The sequence below is a fragment of the Eutrema salsugineum genome, unplaced genomic scaffold (genome assembly GCF_000478725.1).
Source record: "Eutrema salsugineum unplaced genomic scaffold, Eutsalg1_0 scaffold_6, whole genome shotgun sequence".
Taxonomy (NCBI): Eukaryota; Viridiplantae; Streptophyta; class Magnoliopsida; order Brassicales; family Brassicaceae; genus Eutrema; species Eutrema salsugineum.
The window spans coordinates 12161439-12172850 of record NW_006256547.1 but is presented as its reverse complement, the minus strand read 5'-3'; the positions used below and the strand labels follow the sequence as shown (position 1 = coordinate 12172850).

General features: G+C 40.0%; 1 protein-coding gene across 1 annotated transcript; it reads left to right on the top strand.

The window, feature by feature from the left end:
• Positions 1–9015: 9015 nt before the first annotated feature.
• On the top strand, positions 9016–11193 carry LOC112083494. Its single transcript, XM_024151525.1, has one exon. The coding sequence runs from the start codon at positions 9016–9018 to the stop codon at positions 11191–11193; it is 2178 nt and encodes a 725-aa protein (XP_024007293.1).
• Positions 11194–11412: the final 219 nt, after the last annotated feature.

Below are 11412 nucleotides of genomic sequence, written 5' to 3'. Positions count from 1 at the left end.
CCAATTGGGCCTGAATTGGGATGTTACAGAATTGATCACTAAAACAAATATATATATATATATATATATATATATATATATATATATTTGTATGTATGTATACATATATTCCAAGAGGCGAAGGAGAAAGATCAATGGCTACGGCCACTGACTAACAAAAAGCAATGCTTATGGACTCTGCAAAATAAAGCAAAGGCAAAATATGCTAAAAAAACAAAAAGAACTCAGCATCGACAACGATAAATTTATATATCCCCTAAAAATGTCCAAGTTAAGTGCCTAGCCGTAGCGTTTTAAGGAACATACCAGAGGCTAAGGACCTAAAATAATTGAGAATAGCAAAACTGCTCTGTAAGAAACATTTAAAGAGTCTCTAGCAGTAAATACGACCATTGCTGAACAAAGCAAGAGGTGTAAGAATAAAATATTCTTATGTGACCTATGTGTTTTTCGGTTTAATTATAAAGATCAAGTTTATATTAATGTAATGAATTCTAATATAAAAGACGACACCGTGATGGATCGGTTTCGATTAAAGACATTAGAATTTGGATGTATTGATTACCCTCTTCTTTTAACTTATTGAATTATATAAGTCTTTCTATAATGGTTATTATATATGTTATGTATGGTGATTAATTAATAATTAATCGAAAGGACATAAAATACATATATACATGTGTGGCGCTTACTGAGACACTCTAATCTCGCAAAAATAACCTAACTTGAATTACACTCATTTAACAGCTTTTTAAAAAGATAACAAACACATTGAATAATCATTTATTATTAAAAATCTTTTATTAAAAATATATAAATCGAGAACTCAAAAAATCTTAAATATTTGATAAACAACTAAAGAAAATATAATTAAAATTCTTATTAAAATAATTACAGAAATGCGCCCATGACTCCTGGACATAACACCACAACGACGGCCACAAGTACTACTCTGTGGTCTCACCTGAAAAAGAAGAGAGGGGTGAGTATTCGGGGAAAAATACTCAGTGAGGGTGTGCTCTTGGAACACACAAGATTCTTTGACATATTATTTGAAATAGCAATAATGTATATACATAATATATGCATCAAACAACAATCAATTTTGATTATATATTTTATCAAAACAAAATTATTATATAATATATATATATGATTCTAATATTTTTAAATAAGTACAATCATGAAATCATTCAAAACAATCAACCTAACGAATCTACTTCACATTCCCAAGGGTCGCAACCGCTTGGTACTCAATCTGCCACAGCCCATAAATGGGTTTGACGATTAATGCCTCCGTCCAATCACAGGACTCGACATTTAATCCCGGTGCCACAGCCCTCAACAGGGTTTGACAATGGCTCGTCAGCCCTTTCTCGATCACTACAGCTTCACAATATCAGTCGTTCACTGTACGCCGTCAAACAATTTATCGATCACTACAACTTCACAATCTCAGTTCCTCGTTGTAGGCCGTCAAACAATATTGTAACCAAATAAATACTATTTCAATTCACGACTAAACAACTTACAATCTTATTATCACATTCCAATACATTTTTATTATGAATTATCATCAGTAACCAATCAATAACCGACATCAATCAACATTAACAAATACTAATTATCAATCATGTTTAATTCCTACGCTAAGCATACACACATTACTGAATCAACTATATATCTTAGAAATCCACAAACTTATCCTCATCTTAATTTAAAAGAACCTGGAATAGCATTTGGTGAATATGGCAGTCAAAAACGGTTGCAGCTGGAAAACATCCATCTTAAAAACACTTCAAAGCTGCCTCAGAAACACGCTGGTAACTCGACAACCAACCGTGGGAATCTTGATCCCACCATTGAAAATGGAGAAAGATGTACCATGAAGCCCTCCACAAAATTTCAGCTCGATCGGACTTCAGACGAGTCGTGCACAGTCCTTTGAAGTTGCTGCGTCGGAGCAGATTCCTGGGTTGCAGGATGACGCAGATGATTCTTGCACAGGAAGAAAGCTTCGTTGTGGCCTGACCGTAACTCTGATGACGATGCAGTTTGCTTCTATGGCTTCGTTGCATTGAGATCTTTTTAGAGACACCTCGATAACGGTTTAACTCTCTCTGAAGCGACGAGAATCTTCCTCACAAACTCCATCTCGGATCTGTGCCTTCTCCTTCAACTTTCTTCTTCTCCAGGCCTCTCCTCCTCTCTGTGCAACCAACAGCTGCGATGGTGGTAGATTAGAAGCTCTGGTGTCCGTGGATCCTCTTCTGGAGACGTGAAGTTTGTGGAGGTGGAGGTGAGGACCGGAGGTGATGACCGGTGATGACCCAAAGAGGTGTGGTGTGGTGGACGGTGAGCTCATCTTTCCCTTCCTCTCTTTTCTTCTTCTTCTCTTCCCTCTTTTATTCTTTTCTCTTCTTCTCTATTTTCTTTTACGGCTGCACTCTTTTTCTCCTCCATTTTTTTTTTGGTTTTACTAGGGTTTGATTTAGAAGTTTTGGTTTAGAGACAAATCTTTGGGCTTAATTAGGTGTTAAGAAGGAAACTGGGTAAAAAAATAAGTTCTAGAAAGGAATTAAAAAAAAATTAGGCCAAAACAAATGTTTGGAATGTCACAGTTACTTTATGAAAAGGTACGTGGGTGGTAATTATGATGAACCATCACAATGGTTAAAGAATATATAAACCCTGTGTTTTTCATTAGAGGGTCACGACCAAAAACACAAAAAGTGAGAGAAGGATTCTGATCTCTTCTCCATCAAGGAGATCCCTAAAGAGAAAGGTCAAGAGAAGAAGAAATCAATTGATTCCACAACAAGTTTAAACAGAGCATGGATCAAGGTTAGTCCTTCTTCATCTATAAGTAATTGCTGTGGTTGGATTAAACTAAATCTAGATCATCTTGGGAATTAGTAGATTTCATAAATGAAATCATAAAAGTAATTTACATGTGGTATCAGAGCCAAACTAGGTTAATTTAATTCACCATTAGTAAAATCATTTTTTTATGGTTAAAAGATGATTTGAATGAGTTACGATAATGATGCCATAAAAGTTTAAGGCGTCGCTGTAATTGAATTGTTGTCATGATTGCATGCAATCTGGTGATAGAATGAATTGTTTAAACCACCGGTTTGGTTAGAGGTGTTTTATATGTTCATTGTCGCATGAATCTGAATTTAATTATATATACGTGTATGGGCTTATATATACCTTTTACTGCATCATTTAGAAATTCTGGGTTTATTGTTGACGGTTACGACATGATTGATTTCTGATGATGCCGTAAATTGTCGTTAAGATCGCATGAAGTCCTGTATACGTATGGCTTTAGTATAATCATGGAACTTAGAATTCACGTGTCTCATGATCGCTTTGTACTGCATATTAAATTCTGGTGTTTGTTAGAATTGTTTAAGACACAGTTTCAATCAAGTGGTGTTTTGTGATTTTGAAGAAAAAGTCATAATTAAAGTAAACACTATTAAAATAGAGTTATTGTAGAAAGAATAAAAACCTCTGCATAATAAAGTTTTGTATGTAGTAACTTAAGACATGTATATAAAAGAGGATAAAAATATTTGCATGAGTGGATTGATAAATATAAACAGAATTCATAATCATGTGTAATTTAAAATTTCTGCTGTGCATTTAAATAAAAGATAATTAGTGTTATGAAATATTAACACAATATAAAGATATTTTATCCATTAAAGTTTTAATGTTTATATTGTATATAACATGCTGGTTACCAAAGTGGTATTGTTATATTACATATATACATTAAAAATTAATAAAATTTTATAGTTGATCATGATTAAAAAGATGCTATAAATGACATTAAAGTTTTGATTGATCAATTATCTTACTATCTATATTCTAGGAGATCACCCAAAGGTGGATCATTGAATATAGTTAATATTACGAAAAAAATTATTTATTTTTTACTATAGTTAATAATATGCATACCCAAAGATAGCATACTTATTTGACTTGCGTATGATTTGATTAATTATAAAAGTTTAAATTTAGCATCGATGAAAGTGTATGCATTTAAGTATTGCCCAAAAGTTGCTTAAATTCATACTTTAAAATTTAATTACGGATTTAATCTGTATTAAAGTCTTAAAGCACTAATGGATAAGCAATGTATGAATGTTTGCAGCTTCATCAAATTTGTTTGCATCTGCTAACTCTGCCGTAAAGTTCAATGGGCTTAATTATAGAGAATGGTCCGAACAGATCCAGTTTACACTGGGTGTTATGGCATTGGACTCTGCCATACTAACTAATGAGGAGCCCTCAGCCATTACAGTAGATTGCTCAGAATCTGAAAAGTCTCGATATGAGAGATGGGAGCGATCTAACAGGCTGAGTTTGAACCTCATGAGGATGACGATGACAGAAAGTATTAAGTCATCTATGCCAAAGACAGAGAAAGCAAGGGAATTTTTACAGAAAATTAAGGAGTGTTCCCACTAAGATTTGGCTGACAAGTCAATTGTATGAAGCTTAATGAACGAGCATACTACAAAAAGTTTGACTGGTCTCAGCCAATCCATGATCATGTGACACACATGTCTAACTTGGCAGCAAAGTTAATGACCTTGGGAATGGAGGTTCATGAACAGTTCTTGGTCCAACTCATCATGAACTCTCTACCTTTTGAGTTTAGCCAGTTCCAGGTGAATCACAACACCATTAAGGATAAATGGAACTTTAAGGAATTAAAGGCTATGCTGGTTCAAGAGGAAGGGAGATTAAAGAAGATGAATGATCAAGTTGCGAACCTCGTAGGTCTCGGAAGTGCCAGCAGCAATAAAGAAAAACCAAGTGGAAAGGACAAAGGAAAGGCTTTCATGAAAGGAACTGAAAGTAAAATCCATAAGGAAAAGAAGTGCTTCTTTTGCAAGCAAATGGGACACTTCAAGAAAGATTGTCCGAAAAGAAAGGCATGGTTCGATAAGAAAGGTAAACATCAGGTTTATGTTTTCTCTGAATTGAACCTTATTGAAGTGCCTAATAATACTTGGTGGTTATATTCTGGTGCCACTACTCATGTGTCTCATATTAAACAGGGATTCAGTTCGATCCAGCCCATAAGAGGACCTGAACAGTATTTGTTCATGTGAAACAGGTTGAAGACAAGAATAGAAGGCATTGGAACATATAGATTGATCATGGACACTAAGTGTCATTTGGATCTTGAAGGGTGTCTCTATGTACCTGAATGTGCTAGAAATCTTGTTTCCGTAAGTAGATTGGACAATTTAGGCTTTGACTTTAGGGTTGGACATAAAGTTTTTTCATTGTACCGGAATGATTACTTTTATGGTAGTGCTACTTTGTTTGATTCACTATACAAGTTCAATCTTGATTCAAAGTTCTCTGAATCCCTATTTAATATTGAAAGTCGAGGCATTAAGCGTAGTGCATCTGATGAAAGTTCTGCTTTCTTGTGGCATCAAAGATTAGGTCACATTTCCAAAGAAAGAATGATAAGGTTGGTAAAGAATGAAATTCTTCCTCAATTGGATTTCAGTGACCTAAATGTATGCATAAATTGCATTAAAGGAAAGCAAACTAAGCATATTGTAAAGAAACCAGCCACTAGAAGCACTTGAGTTAATACATATCGATATATGTGGCCCTTTTGATGCTCCTTCATGGAGTGGTGAAAAGTACTTTATCACCTTTATCGATGATTACTCATGTTATGGTTATCCATATCTACTGCATGAAAAGTCTAAGTCAGTGAATGTCCTAGAGGTATTCATTGATGAAGTGGAAAGACAGTTAGATAGAAAAGTAAAGGTTGTGAGGTCAGATAGAGGTGGTGAGTTTTATGGAAAATTCGATGAAAGTGGACAATGTCCAGGTCCATTTGCAAAGTTACTTGAAAGGAAAGGGATTTGTGCACAGTATACAATGTCTGGTACACCTCAGCAGAATGGTGTAGCTAAGAGGCGGAATCGTACTTTAATGGATATGGTTAGGAGCATGTTAATTTATTGTTCTTTACCTATTTCTTTGTGGGTATATGCATTAAGGACTGCAACATATGTTCTTAACCGGGTTCCTAGTAAGGCAGTTCCTAAGACCCATTATGAACTGTGGACGGAAAGGAAACCTAGCTTAAGGCATTTACGTGTTTGGAATTGTCCAGCAGAAGTAAGGCTATATAACCCACATGAAAAGAAACTTGATTCTAGGACTGTCGGTGGATTTTTCATTGGCTATCCTGAAAAATCAGAGGGGTATACTTTTTACTGTCCTAGCCATAGTACGAGAATAGTTGAGACGGGTAATGCTCGGTTCATTGAGAATGGTGAAACTAGTGGGAGTGGTGAACCAAGAAAGGTTGACATTCAAGAAATACAAGTTGAAGTCCCTCCACTTGGTACTGTACCTAAGGTTGATGTTCCTATTGTTGCATCACAGTTACATGGCGCAATAAAACAACATAATGATGTACAAACCCCACTAGCTGAAAGTACAATTAATGAACCAGTCATATTTCAAGAAGAGAATAGTGAACCACAAGAACCATTACGGCGATCTGGAAGGGAAAGAAGATCTGCCATTTCAAATGACTATGTGGTTTATGCTATTGAAAGTGAATGTGACATAAGCATTAATGAAGACCCGAAGTCATTCCAGAAAGCCATGGAAAGTGACAATTCTGAAAAGTGGTTGATTGCTTCAAAAGAAGAGATAAAGTCTATGGATGATAACAAAGTATGGGACTTAGTAGAGTTGCCTAACGGTTTAAAACCGTTGGATTTAAATGGGTCTTTAAGACTAAACGCGACTCGAAAGGTAACATTGAAAGGTACAAGGCTTGCCTTGTCGCTAAAGGTTTCACCCAAAAAGATGGCATCGACTACAAAGAGACATTCTCTCCAGTTTCAAAGAAGGATTCTCTAAGGATTGTTTTGGCTTTGGTGGCTCAGTATGATCTTAAGCTTCCTTAAATGGATGTGAAAACCGCCTTTCTGAATGGAGAGCTTGAGGAAGAAGTATATATAGACCAACCTGAAGGGTTCGTGGCCACAGGAAAAGAACATCTGGTATGTAAGCTGACAAAGTCAATATATGGACTAAAACAAGCTTCCAGACAATGGTATCTAAAGTTCAATGATACCATCACGTCATATGGTTTTGTAGAGATCATTGTTGATCGCTGTATCTACATTAAGGTCAGTGGGAGCAAATATGTTATTTTAGTCCTATATGTTGATGATATTTTGCTTGCTGCAAATGACATGAGCATGCTACATGATGTAAAGAAGTATCTCTCTAAGAATTTTGAAATGAAAGATATGGGTGAGGCATCTTATGTGATCGGAATAAAAATTCTTCGAGATAGATTACAAGGATTGTTAAATTTGTCTCAGAAAGGATATATAAATAAAATCTTAGAGAGATATAAAATGGATAAATGCTCCGCAGGGATAACTCCAATTCAAAAGGGGAACAAGTTCAATAAAATGAAATGTCCTAAAAATGAATTGGAGCGTAAGGAAATGGAAAGAATTCCATATGCATCAGTGGTTGGAAGTGTGAACTATGTTCAGACATGTACTTGACCAGATATCAATTTTTGCTGTTGGTATGTTGGGTCGATATTAAAGTAATCCCGGAATTGACCATTGGAAAGCTGCAAAGAAGGTTCTCAGGTACTTGCAAGGCACCAAAGAGCACATGCTTACATATAGGAGATCCGACCAGCTAGAGGTCACTGAATATTCAGATTCAGACTATTCCGGGTGCGTCAATAGCAGGAAATCGACGTTTGATTATTTGTTCCTATTAGCTGGAGGAGCAATATCATGGAAAAGTGGGAAGCAGTCTCTCATTGCTACTTCCACTATGGAGGCAGAATTTGTGGCATGCTTTGAGGCCACAATTCATGCATTGTGGCTGCGGAATTTTATCTCAGGGCTTCAGATTGGCGACAGTATAGAGAAGCCGCTGAGAATTTATTGTGATAATTCCGCAGCTGTCTTCTTTTCAAAGAATGACAAGTACTCGAAGGGTGCTAAGCACTTGTCTGTCAAAGAAGAAGTACAGAAACGTAGAGTGTCCTTTGTGGCATGCACCTACAAGAAAGACATAACTTGAAAGGAGATCAGTAAAACAAAAGGTAAAAAAGACTTGATCTTTGATGTCAAAAAAAAAAAAAGACTTGATCTCAAGAAGATTGTTGGGCTTGGTTTCACCCCTCCTTGATCAAACCATCTCGAAAATGACCAAGTACCGAAGAAAACCGATTTAGCGAGAGCAGCCGCCCGCCAGACATGAACCGTGCCGACATACGAAACAAGTGAGCCGAGCCATGTTCATCAAGGCGAGTGGGCCGAGCCGCGGACAAAGACAGATGGGCCGAGCCATGAAGAAAACGAAGAATGGGCCGAGCTGTGCAAGAAGAGGAATGGGCCAAGCCGTTTTCTCCTGTGTTGGACCGAGCCGGTTGTTCAGATAGGCCGAACCGAAGCCTGGAAGGATGAAAACCCATAAAAACCCTAGGTGAAGTATTGTGACGGCAGCCGCACGAAGCGATAAGGAAATATACCGAAAATATCTCCCGAGATTCTTGGCTAGGCGGTTTAGAGAATTATTATAAATAGATGATTTACGCGATTCATTATGTAACTTTTGCAACCCTAAGCAATAGAGACTAAAGACTTTCACAGCAAGAAAAACATTCCTTCGATCTTACTGTTTTTGGTTATGCGAGTTTTGGCTCACACAATTTGGCGCCATCTGTGGAGAATTGAAAATTTCTTACTCTAAATCGACAGGACTTTAAGATCTGAAGAACATGGCGAGCAACACCCTCGACGATAACAACAACAACAGCAACAACGACAACGACGCAGAGAAGGACGCTCTACAACAACGGTGACAACTGAAACCCAAGAGGAGATGCAAAACATGATGGCTACGTTGATGAAGAAGATCAACGAGCAGGACAAAAGGAACGAGGCGATTACGGAAAGCCTCGACGCGATGACGGCTGAGAGACGACACCCGACTTGGAGAGCCGGAATCTCCGATCCGACAGATGGAGTCCGGAGACGTTTCGATTTCCCAACACCTGCAGGAGCCTCGGGTAGCAGCGCAAGAAACCCCTTGGCTCCACCAATGTTTTGTCCCCTTGGCGAACAGACTCCCGCAGCAACCCGAATCAACATGACTGAGCCGCCTCGACTCTGTCGGAACTCAAGGCGACAAGCCGACAAAGAGGAGAACGACACGATCGACATGGACACCCAAAAAAACGACGGAACCACGAATTTGCAACAAAACGGCTCAGCTCGGCGAATAAGCCAAGAAGAGCTCACCTCGGCACTAAACGGCATTCAGACTGATGAAGTCACCGACCCGGCTCACGACGACAATCCAGCTGAAGAAGAGGAAACCCTCGAATGGGTCGAGCAGGCAGAGAGCGAAGATGAGCCGAGGAGAGAAGATCAAGAGCGACTTCGCCAATCGAAGAGAATGACTCGCGCACAAACCCCCGAAATCGAAGAGCTGCGAGCCTCAATGGCTCGGACAGTGGCCGAGAAACGCGCCATGAAATCTCAAGTGCATAACGCGATGAGTGCCGCGCCTGAGATCGATCAAATGCTCGAAGAGATCCAGAGAACACCGTTCACAGCAAGAATCACGGAGGCTAGGATTCCCGAGTCCGAGAAAGTGAGAATCCCATTCTACGAAGGCACAACTGACCCGAAGGCGCACATCACAGCGTTTCGGATAGCAATGGGACAAGTCTTCACAAGGAACGCTGCCAATCTGACCGAGCGAGAGGTAGATGCCGGATATTGCCTGCTCTTCGTAGAGCATCTCAAGGGAGCCGCCCTCGAATGGTTTTCAAGACAGGAGCGCAATTCAATCGGCAGTTTCCAACAGCTCTCCGCTCTGTTCCTCAAGCAGTATTCGATGTTCATGGATCGAGGAACCTCCGATGCCGACCTATGGACACTATCCCAAGGACCGAACGAATCGCTTCGGGACTATATGGCAAGGTTCAAGGTGGTCGTGTCCAATGTAGAAGGAATAAGCGACAAGGCTGCACTCGAGGATCTGAAGCGGTCCTTATGGTACAAATCTGAATTCCGACGGCAAATGACCCTCAACACGCCAAAAACGAATCAAGACACCTTACATCGGTCGTCAGATTTTGTCGTAAACGAGGAAGAGATGAAAAATCTGGACGAGCAGTACGAAGCGATGAAAGCAGCGATCCGGAGCTCAATCTTGACGCACCCCTCGAAGAAAGGTAACCCATCAAACAACGCAACAACACATAGCTCGGAGGAACCAAGAAGCGGAGGCCCCCAGAACTATCAAGTATGCGCTGGACGCGGAAGAGGAGAGCCGTGCAGCAACACTTGGGTAAGGAGACCCACTAACTACGGCGAAAAGGCGTTCTGCGAGTATCATCAAACCTACGGGCATTCGACGGCGCAATGTCGTACCCTAGGAGCCAAACTCGCGGCTAAAATGGCAGCGGGAGAGCTCCAGAGCATGGTGAATCTTAAAGACCTCTTCCCTAATGAGCCAAAAGAAGGAACCAAGCCGAGCGGCGCGACAGAACCCGCAAATCCTCCCCAACGAGGCGATAACATCAAACGCGACAGGAGAGGTGAACGCGAAGAACGACCCGGGCCAAGACATAGAATCAACATGATCATGGGTGGATCTCAATATTACCATGACATTGTATCTTCCATCAAAGCCTATCAGCGCCGAGCCGAAGCAAAGGAGAATTGGACCGAACTGACAGATATCCCAAACACGGTGATCTCCTTCGCCGAAGAGGAAACGACAGGGATAGATAAACCACACACCGACCCACTATTGATCGAACTGACGATCAGAGACCACGACGTGGCGAGGATACTTATCGATACCGGGAGGTCGGTAGACGTTATCTTCAGGGAGTCACTCAGAAGGATGGGAATCGATCTCTCCGAGGTGACGGCAGTCCCTAAACCTCTAACCGGGTTTTCAGGAGAAACAACAATGACTATGGGCGCAATCAGACTCCCCGTGGCGGCCGGTGGAGTCACTAAAATCTTTGAATTCTCTGTCAGCGATCATCCAGCAATCTACAACGTGATTATGGGGACTCCATGGATCAAAGCAATGAGGGCAATCCCTTCCATCAAAATGATTTAGAGAAATCAGAAGGAGTCGCGAATGTGCTTCCTGACGGAGCACAAGTTGAGGAACCCTGTTACCGACGCACGAGCAGACGTAAATCGCAAGAAGCTGAAGACAGATCGAGAGACCGCAAACAAGATCTCAAAACTCTTATAGCAATTACAGATCGCGGAGAGCTGCAAAACGCGCACCAAGCCGGAATGCGATGCGGTGGACTCAGTGTGCATTGACGAA

Bases quoted from the DNA above. Each gene is read 5' to 3' on its own strand.
- LOC112083494 (XM_024151525.1), top strand. From the start codon at position 9,016: ATGACGGCTGAGAGACGACACCCGACTTGGAGAGCCGGAATCTCCGAT.